Below are 23,515 nucleotides of genomic sequence, written 5' to 3' on the forward strand. Positions count from 1 at the left end.
TTATTATTATAATACATACACATTCCTTTTGGTGTTCGGCGTGTCTTTGTCTTTCAAAATTCTCTCAAAAATCTTCCGTATTTAACGAAGCAAACCTGGCGGCCATGTTTGTTTACAAATTGTCAGTCGCTTACTCACTAGGGTGGAAGTTTTACGTCTCTGATGTGTTGTCTTGACAGCCATGCAACATTGTAAACCATATTCAACGCTCATTCTGCATCAGGTAGACTGACGTAATACACGTAGGATAAGCGATACGCTAACAATATTGCATGCTATCAGACCAAATAAATGAAACCTGCTAGTATGTATAATAATTCCTGATATTTCACTCTGATGATGTCACTCCCAGTGTTTTCCTGCTGACTAGTTGCCAAAATGGCGAGCCAGTTCAAAATTAAAATTTCTTTTGATTAACTGGCGTTTTTTTTTTTTTTTTTGTAGACGTGTCCATATAATATGAAGAACATTAAAGTGGTGGGAAGATATGAAGTTTATCTTGTCGTGTTGAAAACTATCCATTCACCACTCGAAGATAAACTTCATATACTGTATATCCTCTAGTTATGTGTAAAATGTCGCTGAAGAAACAGATCCAAACCTCCGTAGGCGTATTAATAATGTGATAATATATGCTGTTTGTAAGATGTGATATTTCACCAATGTTGTTTATATTGTATGTTAAAACTGATTTAGAAACCGTGTGAAATGGAGTCGAGTGAATAGTGAGTCACATTAGAGATATCCAGCATATGATTTGAGTCTGATCCTATATAGTGATGCGTCAGATTCCAGATCATGTCAAGAAAAAAAAAAAAAGAAATTTTGTTTCATTTCTCCGCTCATCTTCAGGATTTACGAAGACGCCCAGGTCAATCTCACAAAGTTATTCACGACAAATAAGCCAGACGAAGAAATCACAAGCTCTGCGCAGGGAGACGCGCTTCAAAACCTGCTGGACCTCCATCCCAGTGACACGGTGTTCTACGTCGGTGGTTACCCGGACAACTTCACTGTGAGTGTGTTTACTGCATGTCATGAGTGCTACATTCAATATGTGGAACTATTTGTTTTTTCCGAGTTAAAATGACTCCTCTACTTCTTCTTCTTTTAGCCTCCACAGCCTCTTAATTATCCCAAATACAAGGGCTGTATCGAGTTCAACACATTTAACGAGAAGTTTATAAGTCTGTACAACTTTAAGTCCCTGGGACCTGAGAACGTCACCTTAAAATCACCGTGTAAGAGGTAAGAGAACAGTGAGAGTCCTGAAGTGTGTTCTTCATACAGCCAGTGTGAAACAGGAAGCCGATAGCATTCAGGCTTCCCTACACTTCCACTGTGTCGAAACACATCTGGGAGTAGTTTATCACGCCAGGAGAAGAGTGAAGGTTTTAATGAGAGTCTTTTACGTGCTTTTCCTGATGGAGAAGCTGGTGATGGTGTATAAAAGTGAACTTGTGTTCTCATCCAGTCTGAGGAACGTGTTCAGGAGACGCGAGTTGGTAAAACACTTCCGAAAAGTCAGACATCACCTCTTGCATAACTGCGATTGTAGAAATTCTACTCTCTTCAAAATGAGTAAATTATTTATTTTACTCAAGCAAAGGGTGGACAGGGAAGGCAGTAGTGTGTGGGAAAGACCTTCTGCCAGAAGCACACCAATGAACCCATGTTTGTCTGGCGACGGGACGGATATAAGTCACGAGAGCTATATAAATGCATAATTTTTAGGACGTCATTAATGGTAATAAATGTGAATTGTCACATTTAAATTTGTTTTAGCATTTTTCCTGAAAGTGGTAAACTACAAAGTTAAAATGAGAATATCTTCAAAACTATGTTTGTTTGTTTGTTTGTTTGTTTGTTTGTTTGTTTGTTTGTTTGTTTGTTTGTTTGTAGCATTTTTCTGGTAAGAGGCAAATTATAATTTTAAAATGAGAATATCTCTAAAACTTACTTGCTTGCTTACTTTTATTCATTCATTCATTTATAGCATTTTTCTTGGAAAATGCAAATTATAGCTTTAAAATTAGAATATCTTCAAAACTTTTGTTTGTTTGATTGATTTTGTTTGTTTGTAGCATTTTTTCTGTGAAGAGGCAAACTATAACTTTAAAATGAGAATATCTCTGAAACTTTATTTAGTTACTTGTTTGTCTGTTTGTTTGTTTGTGTTTGTTTGCATTTTTCTGGGAAGAGGCAAATTATTACTTTAAAATAATATTATTTCCAAAAGTTTGTTTGTTCTCATTTTAAAGGTATAATTTTCATTTTCCCAGAAAAATGCTAGAGATAGATAGATAGATAGATAGATAGATAGATAGATAGATAGATAGATAGATAGATAGATAGATAGAAGCAACCAAGTAAATTTTAGAGATATTCTCATTTTAAAATTATAATTTGCCTCTTACCAGAAAAATGCTACAAACAAACAAAATGAGAATATCTCCAAAACTTTATTTATTTAGTTACTTTGTTTGCAATTTTTTGGGAAGAGGCAAGTTATTGTTTTAAAATGAGAATATCTCAAACTTTCTTTCTTTCTTTGTTTGTTTGTTTGTTTGTTTGTTTGTTTGTTTGTTTGCTTGTTTGTTTGTTTATAGCATTTTTCTGGGAAGAGGCAAATTATTACTTTAAAATAATATTATTTCCAAAAGTTTGTTTGTTCTCATTTTAAAGGTATAATTTTCATTTTCCCAGAAAAATGCTAGAGATAGATAGAAAGAAAGAAAGAAAGAAAGAAAGAAAGAAAGAAAGAAAGAAAGAAAGAAAGAAGCAGCCAAGTAAATTTTAGAGATATTCTCATTTTAAAATTATAATTTGCCTCTTGCCAGAAAAATGCTACAAACAAACAAACAAAGTGAGAATATCTCCAAAACTTTATTTATTTAGTTACTTTGTTTGCAATTTTTTTGGGAAGAGGCAAGTTATTGTTTTAAAATGAGAATATCTCAAACTTTGTTTGTTTGTTTGTTTGTTTGTTTGTTTGTTTGTTTGTTTTGTTTTGTTTATAGCATTTTTCTGGGAAGAGGCAAATTATTACTTTAAAATAATATTATTTCCAAAAGTTTTTGTTCTCATTTTAAAGGTATAATTTTCATTTTCCCAGAAAAATGATTGATAGATAGATAGATAGATAGATAGATAGATAGATAGATAGATAGATAGATAGATAGATAGATAGATAGATAGATAGATAAAAGCAACCAAATAAATTTTAGAGATATTCTCATTTTAAAATTATAATTTGCCTCTTACCAGAAAAATGCTACAAACAAATAAAATGAGAATATCGCCAAAACTTTATTTATTTAGTTACTTGTTTGTTTGTTTGCAATTTTTTTGGGAAGAGGCAAGTTATTGTTTTAAAATGAGAATATCTCCAAAATTTTGTTTGTTTGTCTATTTCTTAGCATTTTCCTGGTAAGAGGCAAATTATAACTTTTTTTTTTTTTAAAGATATTTTTTGGGCTTTTTTTCACCTTTATTGGATAGGACAGTGTAGAGACAGGACAGGAAATGAGTGGGAGAGAGAGACGGGGAGGGATCGGGAAATGACCTCGGGTCGGAATCGAACCCGGCTCCCCGGATTTATGGTGTGGCGCCTTAGCCACCTGAGCCACGACGCCCCGAGGCAAATTATAACTTTAAAATGAGAATATCTCAAACACTTACTTTGTTTTTAGATATAAAGTTGTACAAAAGCACTGAAACAAAAGTTTTCGTTTCAGGGGGGAAAAAAATAAGACAAAAATAGACCAAAAGAAACAGAAAAAAAATCCCAACTTGTCATGTTCCAGAGAAACCCCGACCTTACTAAACGCTTTCTTGTGTGTGTCTGAAACCTTTCCAGCTGCCTACAGAAAACATTTACATCAATTAGACACACAAACTGTGTAAAATCCTCATAGGTGGTGTGTTCCGTATGAGTCAGAGCATTAATCAACACTTTCTGTCCAATCAGAATCAGTTACTCAGCACCACTGTGGGAAAAACTGACTATCTGATTTTTGTACATTTCTCTATTTATGTCTCTCGCTCTTCCAGATACATCCGGCCAGGAGAGGGCGATTACCTGGAAGGCACGGGTTATATTCAGGTGCAGCTCGAGAAGGTGCCCAGGGTGCTGGGAATCTTGCAGAAGATGGAGACTCGCGCTCAGAACGGCATCATCCTGTTCATCAGCAACCAGGTCAGGTTCTGCTCAGGGACACTCAGGAACACTTTTTAACGTCAGTCTGATTTAGTTCATGCTGGTACTACACCCAAAAAAGTTATTTTTATTTATTTATTTATTTTTTTTTTTTTACATTTTTAATATGTAATAAAACATGCAAATGGTGCAACCAGTTAAATGTTTAAAGATGTAAAAACCTTTCACGTTTTTCACTCAGAATAATCTGTTTTGTTAAATCTAAATTATTCAAAATATATGAAATGATAAGATTGTTCTCTGAGGAAAAGGATGTGTTTGGCTGAAACTCTCCAGTAAGTGATTTAATTTAACATGAAAAGTCTTTACAAATCTTCCAAATTAATGCTCGGATTAATTAACGGGTTAATGAAATAACTATACAGGCAAAGTATTTATATTAAAGGGATCCTCCGGCGGATTGATTTTCAAACTAATTTTATGTAAAATTAGTCGTAGATTTCAAAAATCCAACTGAGTTTTTGAGAAAAAGGCATTTGTCAAATTTTTCGAATACCGGATGGGCTTCCTGTGGTAGTGACGTATGCGATGACGTCAGGTAGTAGTCGCTTGCAACAGCTTCAGTCGCCTCAATGTGTTTTTAGTACAAAATCTCGACTAAGTTTACGGTTCAGTACGGCTTTACTGTTTCAGTTCGAACCAGAATATCATGAAGATGAAATGGTGGATTACGAGCGTGATTCCAGCGGAGAAAATAACAACAAAACAGAGCTCAACTCCAAAGATAAAGTGTCCAAAGAAGTTTCATCGTGGTGGTGTTGTGGCCAAACTATGGAAACAGACGAAATGTGTTTTTGGTGTCATGAATTGCGGTCTCTGTGTCATTTGTGTCTGAATCGAATGTTCTATGTCGAAAGAAGTTTCATCGTGGTGTTGTAGACAAAGTCCGACCTTGAAAACAGACAAGGTACATTACATTAATGACATTTAGCAGACGCTGTTATCCAGAGCGACATACAGTGGGGCAAAAAAGTATTTAGTCAGCCACCAATTGTGCAAGTTCTCCCACTTAAAAAGATGAGAGAGGCCTGTAATTTTCATCATAGGTACACTTCAACTATGAGAGACAGAATGGGGGGAAAGAATCCAGGAAATCACATTGTAGGATTTTTAATGAATTAATTGGTAAATTCCTCGGTAAAATAAGTATTTGGTCACCTACAAACAAGCAAGATTTCTGGCTCTCAGAGACCTGTAACTTCTTTAAGAGGCTCCTCTGTCCTCCACTCGTTACCTGTATTAATGGCACCTGTTTGAACTCGTTATCAGTATAAAAGACACCTGTCCACAACCTCAAACAGTCACACTCAAAACTCCACTATGGCCAAGACCAAAGAGCTGTCAAAGGACACCAGAAACAAAATTGTAGACCTGCACCAGGCTGGGAAGACTGAATCTGCAATAGGTAAGCAGCTTGGTGTGAAGAAATCAACTGTGGGAGCAATTATTAGAAAATGGAAGACATACAAGACCACTGATAATCTCCCTTGATCTGGGGCTCCACGCAAGATCTCACCCCGTGGAGTCAAAATGATCACAAGAACGGTGAGCAAAAATCCCAGAATCACATGGGGGGACCTAGTGAATGACCTGCAGAGAGCTGGGACCAAAGTAACAAAGGCTACCATCAGTAACACACTACGCTGCCAGGGACTCAAATCCTGCAGTGCCAGACGTGTCCCCCTGCTTAAGCCAGTACATGTCCAGGCCCGTCTGAAGTTGGCTAGAGAGCATTTGGATGATCCAGAAGAGGATTGGGAGAACGTCATATGGTCAGATGAAACCAAAATAGAACTTTTTGGTAAAAACTCAACTTGTCGTGTTTGGAGGAGAAAGAATGCTGAGTTGCATCCAAAGAACACCATACCTACTGTGAAGCATGGGGGTGGAAACATCATGCTTTGGGGCTGTTTTTCTGCAAAGGGACCAGGACGACTGATCCATGTAAAGGAAAGAATGAATGGGGCCATGTATCGTGAGATTTTGAGTGAAAACCTCCTTCCATCAGCAAGGGCATTGAAGATGAAACATGGCTGGGTCTTTCAGCATGACAATGATCCCAAACACACCGCCCGGGCAATGAAGGAGTCGCTTCGTAAGAAGCATTTCAAGGTCCTGGAGTGGCCTAGCCAGTCTCCAGATCTCAACCCCATAGAAAATCTTTGGAGGGAGTTGAAAGTCCGTGTTGCCCAGCGACAGCCCCAAAACATCACTGCTCTAGAGGAGATCTGCATGGAGGAATGGGCCAAAATACCAGCAACAGTGTGTGAAAACCTTGTGAAGACTTACAGAAAATGTTTGACCTCTGTCATTGCCAACAAAGGGTATATAACAAAGTATTGAGATGAACTTTTGTTATTGACCAAATACTTATTTTCCACCATAATTTGCAAATAAATTCTTTAAAAATCAGACAATGTGATTTTCTGGATTTTTTTTTCCTCATTTTGTCTCTCATAGTTGAAGTGTACCTATGATGAAAATTACAGGCCTCTCTCATCTTTTTAAGTGAGAGAACTTGCACAATTGGTGACTGACTAAATACTTTTTTTCCCCACTGTACAACATACCCAGAGCAGCCGTGGGAGCAGTTAGGGGTTAGATACCTTGCTCAAGGGCACTTCAGCATTTCCTGCTGGTCCAGGGAATCAAACCAGCGGCCTTTTGCTCCCAAAGCTACTTCTCTAACCATTAGTCAAGTCTATTTCTATAGTGCTGTTAACAATAGACATTGTCGCAAAGCAGCTTTACAGAATTTGAATGAATTTAAACATGAGCTAATTTTATCCCTAACCTATCCCCAATGAGCAAGCCTGTGGCAACGGTGGCAAGGAAAAACTCCCTCAGATGACATGAGGAAGAAACCTCGAGAGGAACCAGACTCAAAAGGGAACCCATCCTCATTTGGGCAACAACAGACAGCATGACTATAACATTAACAGTTTTAACATGAAGTCAGTTTCGTTGATGTTATAAACTCTTCATTGATGGAAACTTGAGTGCAAAACTGTTCATGACAACTGCAGTCCTAAAGTTATCAAGTCAACTGTAGTCCTCAGCCATAAAAGCATTACTGTAAGAGTCCAGAGCGTCTTCCAAGTGCGACTTTCAAGTGTCCATATGGGGCCGTCCTCTACAGGAGCGATGCAATGAGACTCCAACCAGACACAGGGCACCAGGATGGATCAGGCAGGTCTGAGGAGCAGAAGAGGTCAGCATCTCGATCTCAGGATTGACATGTAACTCAGAGGAACAGATTGGAGGGGGAGCCATTAGGCCATGGCTTCCCGCATAGCTTGAGTTCAATCAATCCTCCATCTCTTTATCTGTCAGTGATTGTTCTTCACCATCAGTGTTTCTCTTTGTCACCTGGATTTTCTTCCAATATACACTGAAGAACCCTACAACACATCGGAATACTGATTACAATTCACCAGGTTAGACACCAATAATATACAACAAAGAATCATGGTGGAACAAAGTCGAAGCTAACCTCTCGGTTTTGTTGTCTCTGTTGACGTTCAACGCTGCATCGGCGGACTTTTGGAGCTGAACGACGGGCAAATATTGTTGGCACGGCATCATCTTTTATCTTTCTTTTAATCCTGGAAGCCCACTTTATTTAATCTTGCTTTTAATTCCAGTGGTGATGGCGTGAATCCATTTCTTGCGAATAATTGGGTGATTCTGGCCAGGTAAATGCTGAAAAGATAGCTTCTCGTGGTATTTGTATGCTCCAAAATGAGGCATACCGCGAGTTGGCCTAGTCAAGTGTCAAGTGTTCACCTTTCAATTGAGAGATCGTGAGTTCTACTCGTCATCTCAAGGACCATCATAAAAATGGTACCTACTTCCATCTGGCAAGGCACACTGCAATACAGATGTGAGTTGGGAGTCAAACTCTTGCGGTTACCAGAGGACCAGACCCCCACTGTCAGAGGGCTACGGAAACGGAGATCGGCGCCACCAAATGTGCCTGATTGTATGGCACGGAAAGGACTTTAGACAATGAGGCATACTTATTTAAAAATGGATAAATTCCTTAAAAAATACTTGTACAGCTAGCAAAACTATGAAGTAAACAGAGAAAATAAACAGCTGAGTTGCTCCAAGCGACCACTACATGACGTCATCGCATACCACAGGAAGCCCATCTGACATTTTAAAGAAAATTAATTTTTCTCAGGTCTCCGAAAATGAAAGCTTGATTTTTTTTTTTTTTTATCTGCGACTACTTTAACATCAAATAAGTTTGAAAACCAGTCCATTGGAGGATCCATTTAATTTATTTTTAGATGAATAATTCAGATGGAAATTTCAATATAATAATATAATAAATCATTTTCAATCACAATCAATAAATCACACATTTAAAAAAAAACATTTAAAACATTTAATTAAATAATTAAATGCCATTTGATATTGGCTCAATTAAACATCACTAAACCTGCGATTCTGTTGTCGTACAGTTCGTTTTTACATGAATAGGAAAAGGGGGAATAATTTTTTTTTTTTTTGCCTATTTTGCAGACCTCATACACCCTCCTCGCTCTTGAGGATCAATACGTGGTGCTGAGTAGCCGAGTCGGAGACGAGCAGATAAAGACCATCAAGAGCGCCGGGCCAGAGGATTTGGTAGGCCAATAATGCTAATATCTGCCATCACCAACAGCGTTGCTTTAACAGGGCATGATACTGCGGGTGGTCCGTTTTCATTTTCAACATCCCGATCTCTGAGCGTGTGTTGAAAATGAAAATGCTACGAAATTAAATAAAATGTGTTTAATTAGTTTTTAAAAGTTTTAAACACACACTGTCTTTGTTGTGGACCAAAGAATAAACGTACTCGGATGTAAAGTACCAGCCAAAAGTTTGGACACACCTTCTAATTCAATGTTTTTCTTTAGTTTTATGAATTAAAAGTTACTTTGTGCCTTAAAGTAATGATGGATGTCGTTTCTCTTTACTTATTAGAGCAGTTCTTGACATACAGTGTCTTGCAAAAGTATTCACCCCCCCATTGGTGTTTGTCCTGTTTTGTCGTATTACAAGCTGGAATTAAAATGGATTTTGGGGGGTTAGTAGGGGTAGGGGCAGTGCTGTAGTCGAGTCACTACAACTCAAGTCCGAGTCCAGTCTCAAGTCCCCAGTGTTCAAGTCCGAGTCATTTAAAAAAATTTCGAGTCGAGTCCGAGAACAAGACTCCAACCGCACCATTTGACGGTGTCTGTTTTAGCGCCATTAGCATTAGTTTGTTCCTGAACATGACGTATGAACAGGTGAATGTGCATTCTCTTTGTCAGGGAGTGTGAAGTATTCTGTCAGAGATGGTTAGGAGACGGACGTAAGTGCAGAAGGTGTGTTTATTAATACAAGTGACGACAGTAAACAATTCAGAACGGCAGGCAAAATCGAAAAACAGTGAAGCAGGCAATAGGTCGAGCGAGGCACAAACAGGCTATCATAGACGAGAAACAGGAAATCAGGGATCAGGAAACCATAAGGCTCGGTAATGTGTCAGCAATGCAATTCAATACGTCGCAAAGTAAGTATGTTTTCACAGTTTTTATATAGGCGCGCTGATTGCGCCTTAATCCTGTGCAGGTGCAAGTCGTTTACGGCGCGTGTGAGAGTCCGCTTGGCGCATGCGCTGTCTGGAGCGCGCCTGAGAGTCTATCTGATGCACACGCCAAGGCACGCAGGTGTGACACTCTTGCACGAAATTAGTATAAAAATTAATGTAGATATAAATATCTTATGCCAAATTATTATGGCATGTTACAAAAAATAAAGAAAAAAGCGCCTCGTCTCCAATTTACGAGTCCGAATGCAGTTAATGCACAAGTCCGAGTCATCAGTGCTCAAGTTCAAGTCGAGTCACGAGTCCTTAAAATTAGGGCACGAGTCGGACTCAAGTACTACAAGCCTGGGTGGGGTGCACAAACTTGTGACCCGTACTGTATTTTGCATACTTGGAGCACGTTCCTGAATTTTTATTTAATTGTGGTATTTTTCTGGTTGTTTCTTCTCCTTTCTTCAGAATGGGCAGCTCAAGGTGTTCTTTGACAGTATAAAAAATACTGTGGTGGTCCGGATAAACAACAAGAACTTGTTGAACGGTTCATACCATACTGATAATTTTGACAGCTATTTCATCGGTGGCATACCGTCAGACCTGAGAAAGAGGTGTGTTGTTGGTTATTTTTTTAATTGTTACTTTCCACTAAACAAACTTAAATCAAATCCTGTCCGATACTTTGTGCCTACATTTGGCACCATCTTTATATATGAGTGATATAGCGTATTGTCCCAAAGCAGCTTTACAGAAATCCGGATCTAAATTTTCAATTTTAAACTGATTTAAAATTTTTATTCTACCAGGATAATCGTATACGACGAAACAGTAAAATTTCTTTCCAATAAATTGCCTTAGATAAACCTTGCTTTATGATCGCTGTACTCCTCTTATAGATACAACATCACGACGCCACCACTGAGGGGCTATGTGAAGGAGTTGTCCGCTGGTGGAAAAACGCCGTCTATACTGAATAAAATGGGTGTTGGCCAAAGCTATAGCAACAAGATGCTGGTGAGTTTAAAGAAATCAAGTAGAGTTTGTTCGTGTCATGTTAAAGTGCAAAGGTTTCTAGTAATGAACTAAATTAATGCAACGTTGTAGTACTTTTTGTGGGCGGCACGGTGGTGCAGTGGTTAGCACTGTCGCCTCACAGCAAGAAAGTTCTGGGTTCGAGCCTCATGGCCAATGGGGAGTCGTTGTAGTCATTGTTTCTGTCTGGAGTTTGGATGGGTTTCCTCCGGGTTCTCCAGTTTCCTCCCATTGTTCAAAGACATGCAGATTAGGTCAAATACCCAGCCACCGGGGTTGTACAAGCCAGTGCATACTTAGTGCCAGTCCCAAGCCTGGATAGATTTGGGAGGGTTGCGTCAGGAAGGGCATCCAGTGTAAAACCTCTGCCAAATCAAATATACGGATCATAAATTGGATGATCTGCTGTGGCAACCCCTAATGGTAGCAGCTGGAAGAAGAAGAAGTAGTAGTTTTAGTCATAATTGTTGTTGTTGTATTAGTAGTAATAGTGTTTGTAGTTATAGTAGTTGTAGTAGTCATATTACTAATTGTAGTCATGGGAGTGGTTGTAGTCGTTGTATTCTGAGTCATAGTTGTATTAATTGTAGTAGTAGTTGGTTTTGCTGTAGCTATTTTTTTTGTAGTTGTTTTATTAGTTGTAGTAGTCGTTATAGTTGTAGTGGTCATTGTTGTAATAGTTTTGTAATAGTTCTTCTTCTTCTTCTTGGTTGTATTAGTAGCTGTTACAGTTGTAATAGTTGTGGTAATAGCTGTAGTAGTAATTGTAGTAGTTGTATTAGTAGCTGTAATAGGCTACAGTTATCGTTGTAGTCATTGTTGTAATAGTTGTAGTACTTGTTAAAATAGTAGTTGTTGAATTGGTTGTAGTAGGAGTTTTATTCATTGTAGCAGTTGTTGTAGTTATTACCGTAGTTGTACTTTTTGTAATAGTTGCATTAGTAGCTGTAGTAGTTGTTGTTATTGTTATAGTCATTGTTGTAATAGTAGTAGTTCTTGTAATGGTTGTAGTAGTTGTTGTAGTTGTAATAGTAGGTAGTACTTTTTGTAAAAGTTGTGTTAGTAGCTGTAGTAGTTGTTATTGTTGTAATAGTTGTAGTAGCAGCAGTTAAAGTAGTAGTTGTTAAATTGGTTGTAGTTGCTGTAGCAGTAGTTTTATTCGTTGTTGTAGTTATTGTAGTAGTTGTAATTTTTGTAATAGTTGTATTGGTAGCTATAGTAGTTGTTACGGTTGTAATAGTGATAGTAGTACAGTAGGTCGTACTTTTTGTAATAGTTGTATTAGTAGCTATGGTAGTTGTTATTGTTGTAGTCATGGTTCTAATAGTTGTAGTAGTAGTTGTTGAATTGGTTATAGTTTTACTCATTGTTGCAGTTGTTTTAGATATTGTAGTAGTTGTAATTTTTGTAGTAGTAGCTGTAGTAGTTGTTGTTATGGTTGTAGTCATTATTGTAATAGCTGTGGAAGTAGTTGTTGTAGTGGTTGTAGTAGTAGGTAGTACTTTCTGTAATATTAGTAGCTGTAGTGGCTGGTATCGTTGTCATTGTTGTAATAGCTGTAGTAGTTGTTATAGTTGTAGTCATTGTTGTAATAGCTGTAGTAGTAGTAGTTGTTGTTGTTGTTGTTGTTGTAATAGTAGTAGTAGTTATAGTAGTTGTTGAATTGGTTGTAGTAACTGTAATAGTAGTTTTATTAGTTGTAGTTGTTGTAATAGTTGTAGTCATTGTTGTAATAACAGTAGTAGTAGTTGTAGTTTTAGTCATAGTTGTAGCAGTAGCTATGGTTTTAGTTGCAGTAGTAGCTGTAGTATTAGTTGTAGTGGCAGCTGTAGTATTAGTTGCAGTAGTGGCTGGAATATTAGTTTCAGTAGCAGCTGTAGTGTTAGTTGCAGTTGTAGCTGTAGTATTAGTTGCAGTAGTGGCTGTAATATTAGTTTAAGTAGTAGCTGTAGTATTAGTTTCAGTAGTGGCTGTAGTATTAGTTGCAGTAGTGGCTGTAATATTAGTTGCAGTAGTAGCTGTAATATTAGTTTCAGTAGTGGCTGTAGTATTAGTTGCAGTAGTGGCTGTAATATTAGTTTCAGTAGTGGCTGTAATATTAGTTGCAGTAGTGGCTGGAGTAGTAGCTGTAGTATTAATTTCAGTAGTGGATGTAGTATTAGTTGCAGTAGTGACTGTAATATTAGTTTCAGTAGCAGCTGTAGTGTTAGTTGCAGTTGTAGCTGTAGTATTAGTTGCAGTAGTGGCTGTAATATTAGTTTCAGTAGTAGCTGTAGTATTAGTTTCAGTAGTGGCTGTAGTATTAGTTGCAGTAGTGGCTGTAATATTAGTTGCAGTAGTAGCTGTAATATTAGTTTCAGTAGTGGCTGTAGTATTAGTTGCAGTAGTGGCTGTAATATTAGTTTCAGTAGTGGCTGTAATATTAGTTGCAGTAGTGGCTGGAGTAGTAGCTGTAGTATTAATTTCAGTAGTGGATGTAGTATTAGTTGCAGTAGTGACTGTAATATTAGTTCCAGTACTGGCTGTAGTATTAGTTGCAGTAGTGGCTGTAATATTAGTTTCAGTAGTAGCTGTAGTATTAGTTTCAGTAGTGGCTGTAGTATCAGTTGCAGTAGTGGCTGTAATATTACTTTCAGTAGTAGCTGTAATATTAGTTGCAGTAGTAGCTGTAGTATTAGTTTCAGTAGTGGCTGTAATATTAGTTTCAGTAGTAGCTGTAGTATTAGTTTTAGTAGTGGCTGTAATATTAGTTGCAGTAGTAGCTGTAGTATTAGTTTCAGTAGTGGCTGTAATATTAGTTTCAGTAGTAGCTGTAGTATTAGTTTCAGTAGTGGCTGTAATATTAGTTTCAGTAGTAGCTGTAGTATTAGTTTTAGTAGTGGCTGTAATATTAGTTGCAGTAGTAGCTGTAGTATTAGTTTCAGTAGTGGCTGGAATATTAGTTTCAGTAGTAGCTGTAGTATTAGTTTCAGTAGTGGCTGTAGTATTAGTTGCAGTAGTGGCTGTAATATTAGTTTCAGTAGTAGCTGTAGTATTAGTTTCAGTAGTGGCTGTAGTATTAGTTGCAGTAGTAGCTGTAATATTAGTTTCAGTAGTGGCTGTAATATTAGTTGCAGTAGTAGCTGTAATATTAGTTTCAGTAGTAGCTGTAGTGTTAGTTGCAGTAGTAGCTGTAATATTAGTTTCAGTAGTGGCTGTAATATTAGTTGCAGTACTGGCTGTAGTATTAGTTTCAGTAGCAGCTGTAGTATTAGTTGCAGTAGTGGCTGGAATATTAGTTTCAGTAGCAGCTGTAGTGTTAGTTGCAGTTGTAGCTGTAGTATTAGTTGCAGTAGTGGCTGTAATATTAGTTTCAGTAGTAGCTGTAGTATTAGTTGCAGTAGTAGCTGTAATATTAGTTGCAGTAGTAGCTGTAATATTAGTTGCAGTAGTAGCTGTAATATTAGTTGCAGTAGTGGCTGTAATATTAGATTCAGTAGTGGGTGTAGTATTAGTTGCAGTAGTGGCTGTAATATTAGTTTCAGTAGTAGCTGTAGTATTAGTTGCAGTAGTGGCTGTAATATTAGTTTCAGTAGTAGCTGTAGTATTAGTTGCAGTAGTGGCTGTAATATTAGTTTCAGTAGTAGCTGTAGTATTAGTTGCAGTAGTGACTGTAATATTAGTTTCAGTAGCAGCTGTAGTGTTAGTTGCAGTTGTAGCTGTAATATTAGTTGCAGTAGTGGCTGTAATATTAGTTTCAGTACTGGCTGTAGTATTAGTTGCAGTAGTGGCTGTAATATTAGTTTCAGTAGTAGCTGTAGTATTAGTTGCAGTAGTGGCTGTAGTATTAGTTGCAGTAGTGGCTGTAATATTAGTTTCAGTAGTAGCTGTAATATTAGTTTCAGTAGTGGCTGTAATATTAGTTGCAGTAGTGGCTGTAATATTAGTTGCAGTAGTAGCTGTAGTATTAGTTTTAATAGTGGCTGTAATATTAGTTGCAGTAGTAGCTGTAGTATTAGTTTCAGTAGTGGCTGTAATATTAGTTTCAGTAGTGGCTGTAGTATTAGTTGCAGTAGTGGCTGTAATATTAGTTTCAGTAGTGGCTGTAGTATTAGTTGCAGTAGTGGCTGTAATATTAGTTGCAGTAGTAGCTGTAGTATTAGTTGCAGTTGTAGCTGTAGCAGTAGTTGTATTAGCTGTAGCAGTAGTTGTTATAGTTTTAGTCATTGTTGTAATAGCTGTAGTAGTTGTGATAGTACACCTCTCTCCTGAAAAATTTCCTGCTGTGGAAAAGTTGAAGCTTTACCTCTGTCTGTTACAAAGCACTAAAACTGGGAACTCCTTACAAAAATATTACATAAAAGTCTCATTACAGAAACTATTATAAATTTTTCTTTGTTAAATAACAACACGTTTCAAAAGGAACCCAGGTCCAGCATTCTGTGGCATTATTGTTAAATCATTATGGCCTTTTTTATTGTTTTGTAGGCATTGAGGAAGGCAGAGTTCAGCATGGGCAGTTCACTGGACTCTTCACCCACAGGCTTCAGTCTGAATGGAGCGTTGACACTCTCGCTCGGATTCAAGAGCACCGAGAACAACGGCATTCTGCTGCAGAACAAACAGGATGTGAGTTTTCTCCTTAAATCTTCATGTTCATTTATAATCCATATTTATATACATTAAAGTTCATTGTTCTGCTCTGGGAAATAATTTTACACTCACATTAATGGAGTGTGTATCAGTGTTAGTAAAATATGAAGATGAAATGGTTAGATATGAACAGTTACATTTAGGCATTTAAATAAAATAATGTGATTTGAGACGGTTTGGGGGAAAAAAAGAAAATCAGTGGTAAATAAATCTATTGGAGTGATGTTTATGCATTCGGTTTTTGTGGCCCACCGTAATGTAGTTCACTTATACAGTGCAAATATTTAAGCAAAGCAAAAGACATTGGGGGAAGGATGTGTAGAAAGACGCAGGGCTAAACAAGATTTGAGTGTATAAAAGTGTAAAATGCCTGAAACTAATCCTCTGATTTCTGATATAGAACAAAGACATTGGGCTCTCGATGGTGAACGGATATGTGGTACTAAAGTACCAGAACAGCGTTTGGAAATCTAACAAACAGTACCAAGATGGAGAATGGCATTATGTTACTGTCACCAACAGCGCTGGAAAGTAAGTACAGTATAGTATAATATAGATTGTAATAGGAGAAATCTTTTATTTATACACTGATCAGCCATAACATAACATTGATTATTCTATCCACATTCACTGGATATGAGCAACCGTGTGCTCTGATTGGCTACTCTGCTCCTAGAATATCAGCTCATATACCGCGAGTAGAGAAAAACAAAATGGCGGAGCGTGTTGCTGAACCAACTGAGGACGAAATAAAAACTCTACTCGAAAACAAAACCCCAAAAAATACAAAAAAAAAGCAACAAAATATGGAATGAAAGTATTTGACTGAAAGAACGCATCTGGGGTTTTTTTTAAAGAATTATTATCGCATTTTTCACAAATTGCTCCTGTCATTTCGCCAATTTGTTTATATTTTAAGCAGAAATGATCTTGTCAGATGTTTTGTATAAAGTTTTTATTTTTCGAATTTGCAGAAAGTGAAAATAAAATGCTTTGTTTCTCAAAATCCGGTGAATGTGGATAGAATAAAAGTTATTCCATTCAATCTCGCTACGTGCCTCGTCAGCTATCAGCAAGAAAACAGTCAGTTCTTGAAGTTGATGTGTTGGAAGCAGGAAAACTTTGACAAGGGCCAAATTGTGGTGGCTAGATGACTTGACCCTTGTCAAAGTCACTCAGATCCTTACACTTGCCCATTTTTCCTGCTTCCAACACATCAACTTCAAGAACTGACTGTTCTCTTGCTGCCTAATATATCCCACCCCTTGACAGGTGCCACTGTAACAAGATATTTAACAGTTATTCCACGAAATCAAGTCGTACATAAACTGATAGCTGACGAGGCACATAGCACCGAGTTTTGACACTTACAGTAATGCTTTTATGGCTGAAGACTACAGTTGACTTGCTAACTTTAGGACTGCAGTTGTCATGAACTGTTTTACACTCAGGTTTCCATCAATGAAGAATCTATAACATCAACAAAACAGAGTTCATGTTAAAACTAGAATGAATTTCCTGGTGACTCTATAGGACACTGTTACAGAAGCGAGTTATTTATAATCATGCCATCTGTTATCACCCAAATGAGGATGGGTTCCCTTTTGAGTCTGGTTCCTCTCGAGGTTTCTTCCTCGTGTCGTCTGAGGGAGTTTTTCCTTGCCACCGTCGCCACAGGCTTGCTCATTGGAGATAGACTAGGGATAAAATTAGCTCATGTTTAAAGTCTTTAATTTTCTGTAAAGCCGTTTTGCGACAATGTCTTGCTAAAAGCGCTATACAAATATACTTGACTTGGCTTGACTTGATATGCGACGAGATTGAGCGGAATAACTGTTTTATTCTATCCACATTCACAGGATTTTGAGAAACGGAGCATTTTTATTTATATTTTTGGCAAATCGATAAATAAAAACTTTGTACAAAACGTCCGACAAAATCCTTTCCGCTTAGAATGTAAACAAACCGGCGAAATGCCAGGAGCAATTTGTGAAAAATGCGATAATAATTCTTGAAAAAAAAAAGATATGTTCTTACTATCAAATACTTTCATTCCATATTTTGTTGCTTTTTTATTTTATTTTTTGGGGTTTTGTTTTCGAGTAGAGTTTTTATTTCGTCCTCGGTTGGTTCAGCAACACGCGCCACCATTTTGTTTTTCTCTACTCACGGTATATGAGCTGATACCCTAGTAGTAGAGTAGCCAATCAGAGCACATGATTGCTCATATCCAGTGAATGCGGATAGAATAATCAATGTTATTCACTTCACCTGTCAGTGGTGATAATGTTATGGCTGATCGGTGTATATACAGAGTAGACTGGTGACAAATTAAAAGATAAACCATCATAACGTGTCTTAGTAAGGCTTTTGGGCCATCATGAACCACTGGAACGAACGCTTTCAGTGTGTATAGGCATAAATGCATAATCACCACTGACGTTAAATATGGTCGTCGCTTTAATCACAGTACTTGTTGAAATACAACCACTTTGTAATTGGATCACTTGGATCTTTTATTTTTGCCATATTTTGACCTGTTGAGTATTTTTATACATATCACAGCCCATGAGGATGATATTAATTGCTTGATTATAATAATGCAGTACAGCTCCCTGAAATCATCATGGTTTCTTTAGTCATTAGGTTCTTCCTTTGACCATCTACGTATATAAAAACCTACCTAAAGCCACATCATCTTCATATCTTCCATGTCTCCTTTCTTGTAGCCTGGAGCTCCGAATTGACGAAGACGACAAAGGAAAGGCTATCTCAGAGTCTCCCGAGTTCAACTTCCAGTTCAATAATATCACTCTGGGCATGGGCTCCTTTACAGGCTGCATGTCCAACGTCTACCTGAGAAGGTTACTATCAGTTCCACACCATCACTGTTTCTTCTCATCTGTTTGTGTCGTGCACTGGTTTACAGTGTCGAAGTGTAGAGTAAATAATGGTTCTGTGTGGGATTAAGGTTCATCATAAAGCAAACTTTTTTATTTTTTGCAGGTCTGACGCTTTGTACCACCCGGAGGACTTGAGTGGTTTTAACCGGATTGGAAACGTGGTCCTGGATACGTGCACATCCGAGCATCAGCCTGAGAACCTGTGGGCCAACCAGAAGAAGGTGAGCGTCTGTACAGTCCTCTTTCTCAAGTGTACACAGAGTAATGAGGCGGTAGTAATCAAATACATTCTAATGTTTAAAAAATGTACCAAAAAATAAAAAACAAATGTTACGTACAGGTAAAGATACGTGAAAAGTGGGTGCAATTAGTATTGAACTAGTAGTTAAATCTCTCATCTCTCAGAGTTCTTATTTAAAATAGGGCCAAAGTAGTGGAAATAAAACGAAACACAAAGAGATAAATTGTTTTCTTTTTCCACTGAGTCATAGCTAGGATTTTAGTAAAGCAATTATATAGATATAGCTGCAAGCAGCGATTAGGGGGCCAAGCATTTCCTGGCTCCACCCCTTTAGTGACAGAGGAAGGTCAGAAGCCAGTGGTGACCATCAGCACTTTTTTCTCAAGGAGATGTACTACAATGGCTTGATGGCAATACATCAAGCCATTTTTGAGAGGTTGCATCACTTCCTGTTTTGACAAGAGTTGCAAAGCTTGTTTGTTAACATCAGGTCATGTGGCTAAACATACGTGCCAAGGTTGGTGTCAATTCGTCAAGTGTTTACGGAGATCTTCCTGAATTTACCAACTTTGCGATCGATTTGTTCGCAAGTGTTGAATATCAAAAATCCAAGAAACAAGATGATGTTGTGATGGTTTAAATTTTATTACATTACACTTAGCAGATGCTCTTATCCAGAGCAACGTACAACATACCCAGAGCAGCCGGGAGTGAGGTGTCTTGCTCAAGGGCACTTCAGGCATTCTTACTAGTCCAGGGAATCGAGCCAGTGACCTTTTGGTCCCAAAGCTGCTTCTGTAACCATTAGGCCATTTCACCATTAGATGACATTTCGTTGAAATTCAAAATGGCTGGCTTTTCATTTCACGTCATATTAAAGCACTTCCTATATATTTTTTTTAGTATAAGTAATTAATTACACTACCGTTCAAAAGTTTGGGGTCACCCAGACAATTTTGTGTTTTCCATGAAAAGTCACACTTTTATTTCCCACCATAAGTTGTAAAATGAATAGAAAATATAGTCAAGACATTTTTCTGGCCATTTTGAGCATTTAATCGACCCCACAAATGTGATGCTCCAGAAACTCAATCTGCTCAAAGGAAGGTCAGTTTTATAGCTTCTCTAAAGAGCTCAACTGTTTTCAGCTGTGCTAACATGATTGTACAAGGGTTTTCTAATCATCCATTAGCCTTCTGAGGCAATGAGCAAACACATTGTACCATTAGAACACTGGAGTGAGAGTTGCTGGAAATGGGCCTCTATACACCTATGGAGATATTGCACCAAAAACCAGACATTTGCAGCTAGAATAGTCATTTACCACATTAGCAATGTATAGAGTGGATTTCTGATTAGTTTAAAGTGATCTTCATTGAAAAGAACAGTGCTTTTCTTTCAAAAATAAGGACATTCCAAAGTGACCCCAAACTTTTGAACGGTAGTGTAGATTATGAAAAATAATTTATATATACACGTATTATTACTATAGCTAACCAGAAGTTTGTTACTAAAAGAGGTGCCAGTGTTCATACAGACTTCCTCAGCGAACGCCGTCCATGTTTGCACGGAAGCTGCGAGGTCGTGTTCTCACGTGTATGTTGTGTGCTTTGTTTCCAGTGATGAAGACGATCCTGAGAGAGTGGACTAACAGGGAGATGTGTGTCAGCTTGTCTCATCTTAGACCAGCACTCACCTAACCAGACGCCTAATCTGATCACTGCATGGACATTTTTATCATTAGTCAACATTTCCCACTTATACGTATATATTTCTTCCATGGCTAACCTGTATATAAACACACAGCCATTTAGAGGAGAAAAAGTAACATTTTTCTGGAATTTTCTTTCTCTTTTTTGTTGTTTGTATGAGTGTCAATATCAGTACCAGTGTGTTACAGATAAAGGACTACTAATAAACACTCTAACCAAGTTCTTACCTCATGAGGGAATTATTTGGGACTGTTTTTTTTTTTTTTTTCTCATTCAACCAACACGCTAATATTCTCATAAACCATGCTTTTCACACTTCTTAACAATAGTTAATAACTGTGTGTGTGTGTGTGTGTGTGTGTGTACTTGCTGCATATTGAGGACCAGAATATATTTTTAACCAACAGAGTGAGGGCATTTTTTATTTTTGGGAAGTGGGGACATTTTGGCTGGTCCTCACTTTTTCAAAGTGCTGTTTGAGAGTTAATACTTAGTTTTAGGGTTCAGGTTAGAATAGGTTGAGGTTAGGGTTAGGGTGAGGGTTGGGGCTAGGCATTTAGTTTTGATTGTTATGGTTCGGGCAAGGGGCCAGGGAATGCATTATATCAATGAGTCCCCAAAATGATGTACAAAGAAGTAAGTGTGTGTGTGTGTGTGTGTATACTTGTACTTGAGGATGGGTTCCCTTTTGAGTCTGGTTCCTCTCGAGGTTTCTTCCTCATGTCGTCTGAGGGAGTTTTTCCTTGCCACCGTTGCCACAGGCATGCTCATTGGGGATAGATTAGGGATAAAATTAGCTCATGTTTTAAGTCGTTAAAATTCTGTAAAGCCGCTTTGCAACAATGTTTATTGTTAAAAGCTCTATACAAATGACTTGACTTGACTTGCTGCATATTGAGGACCAGAATATATTTTTAACCAACAGAGTGAGGGCATTTTTTTGGGGGGGGGAAGTGAGGACATTTTTGCTGGTCCTCACTTTTTCACAGTGCTGTTTGAGAGTTAATACTTAGTTTTATGGTTCAGGTTAGAATAGGTTTAGGTTAGGGTAAGGGTAAGGTTTGGGGTTAGGCATTTAGTTTTGATGGTTATGGTTAGGGTAAGGGGCCAGGGAATGCATTACATCAATGAGTCCCCACAGTGATATACAAAGAAGTGTGTGTGTGTGTGTGTGTGTGTGTGTGTGTGTGTGTGTGTGTGTGTGTGTGTGTGTGTGTGTGTGTGTGTGTACTTGTTGGACCAGAATATGGTTTTAACCAACAGAGTGAGGGCATTTTTTATTTTTGGAAAGTGAGGACATTTTGGCTGGTCCTCACTTTTTCAAAGTGCTGTTTGAAAGTTAATACTTAGTTTTATGGTTCAGGTTAGAATTAGGTTTAGGTTAGGGTAAGGGTGTGTGTGTGGTTGTGCATGGGGGATGTGGGGATGTATTATATCTTAGTGGGGACCAAATGTCCCCATAAGGATAGGAGTATCTGACAGTATTTACTTGATGGGGCCATTTGGCTGGTCCCCACAAGGAAAACTTTTTTTAATACCAAATCTGCAACTTTTATATAAAACCCTAAGGGATCCAAAGCTTTTCCTTTAGTTTACTGAAGTTACTACATTCAAGTTTTCAATTCAAAATAATTAGCTGCATTGATAATTGTGTCATTGGAAGGTCCCAACAAGGATAGTAAGACGTGTGTGTGTGTGTTGTGTCAGACACATTTACAGCACATGTAGCTGAACAAACTCATCACTGATACTGTTCGACATTCTCTACCAATTGCAATAACATGCTCATGGTATAATTTCCTAAAATCATACAGATCACCACAAAGATCGAAAATTGGTTCATCCAGGAATTGGCATTAGTGCAAAAAAAAAAAAATCACGGTATTTAAGTATGGTTTAATACAATTAAAAGTGAATGAAATGTAAAAGCAAGGTAACTATAGGAGTTATACCACAGTGCTGTTAAATTAATTAATCTGATTGGTCAGAAGGTATTGATTAATTTTCTATATCAGTAGTTCTGAGTTTATATTGCTGTATACAGGAACTTGTATGGAAAATGCTTATGGAGCCTGATTTAAAATGTGTCTAAGTATCGATATGGTGAATTTTTATATCATGATTTTTTAAAAATTAATTTAGTATTTATGGAAGGAGTCTCCAGTGTCATCACTCTCTAAATGTCAGGGCTAAAGTTCAAACTTTAAGTTTTCCGACATAGGAAAATCTTCAGGACAGACACCAGAGGGGTCGAAAATGACTGGCCGCTATACTGTTTTATTCTATCCACGTTCACTGGATATGAGCAACCGCGCTCTGATTGGCTAATCTACTACTGGGGCGGAGCATGTTGCTGAACCAACCGAGGACGAAATAAAAACTACTCGAAAACAAAACCCCAAAAAATACAATAAAAAAAGCAACAAAATATGTAAAATATGTAATTATCAAAATAATCAAAATATGTATTTGATGGTAAGAACGTACCTTTTTTATTTTTCAAGAATTAGTATTATTGTAGCATTTTTCACAAATTGCTCCTGTCATTTCACCGGTTTGTTTACATTCTAAGCGGAAATGATTTTGTCGGACATTTTGTATAAAGTTTTTATTTTTCAAATTTGCAAAAAATGAAAATAAAAATGCTCTGTTTCTCAAAATCCGGTGAATGTGGATAGAATAAACAGTCATTCCACTCAATCTCATCGTACATGGATTATAGCCAACACGGTGCTACGTGCCTCGTCGGGTATCAGCTCATGTACGACTTGATTTCATGGAATAACTGATAAATAGCATTGCTGCATAACAACTTCAGGGTCCTGGGTTCAATCCTAAACTCAGGTTATTGTCTGGTTGGAGGAGGTTCATGTTCTCCCCATGTCCTCATAGGTTTCCTTCAAGTTCTTTGTTTTCCTCCACCTTCCAAAATCATTCAGATGGACAGATCGATGAACTGACACCTTGTGCCCAGTGTTACAACCACTGGATGAATGAGCATGAATTAACACATTATGAATGCATTTTCAAATATTCTCAGGATTTTTTTGGAATATTTTTTCTTGTGTAAGTTTTCAGACAGTTATTAAACAAAACTTATTCTGAAACTGATTACACCTACAACTGATTGGTTAATCACACCCAAATCTTTCAATTCCTGATTATTCCTAACCCTGGTTCAGGAGTCCCTTTGCTGTAAAT

General features: G+C 37.6%; 1 protein-coding gene across 2 annotated transcripts in view; it reads left to right on the forward strand.

Moving 5' to 3' along the window:
- The window catches only part of LOC132877029 (laminin subunit alpha-3-like), a 335,048-nt gene that overhangs the window by 288,551 nt on the left and 22,982 nt on the right, over window positions 1-23,515 (forward strand). The window contains exons 60-70 of one of the 2 annotated variants that reach the window (XM_060913572.1): window positions 853-1,015; window positions 1,115-1,248; window positions 4,054-4,198; window positions 8,750-8,854; window positions 10,260-10,405; window positions 10,691-10,808; window positions 15,294-15,434; window positions 15,859-15,989; window positions 18,188-18,322; window positions 18,465-18,582; window positions 20,223-20,533. In XM_060913572.1, the coding sequence (XP_060769555.1) occupies window positions 853-1,015; window positions 1,115-1,248; window positions 4,054-4,198; window positions 8,750-8,854; window positions 10,260-10,405; window positions 10,691-10,808; window positions 15,294-15,434; window positions 15,859-15,989; window positions 18,188-18,322; window positions 18,465-18,582; window positions 20,223-20,225 (1,339 nt within the window). In that variant the 3' untranslated portion in view covers window positions 20,226-20,533. Of the gene's footprint in view, window positions 1-852; window positions 1,016-1,114; window positions 1,249-4,053; window positions 4,199-8,749; window positions 8,855-10,259; window positions 10,406-10,690; window positions 10,809-15,293; window positions 15,435-15,858; window positions 15,990-18,187; window positions 18,323-18,464; window positions 18,583-20,222; window positions 20,534-23,515 lie in introns of those variants that run through there. The other variant, XM_060913563.1, reaches the window with a different exon arrangement.

This window comes from Neoarius graeffei, chromosome 1, assembly GCF_027579695.1.
Source record: "Neoarius graeffei isolate fNeoGra1 chromosome 1, fNeoGra1.pri, whole genome shotgun sequence".
Classification (NCBI taxonomy): Eukaryota; Metazoa; Chordata; class Actinopteri; order Siluriformes; family Ariidae; genus Neoarius; species Neoarius graeffei.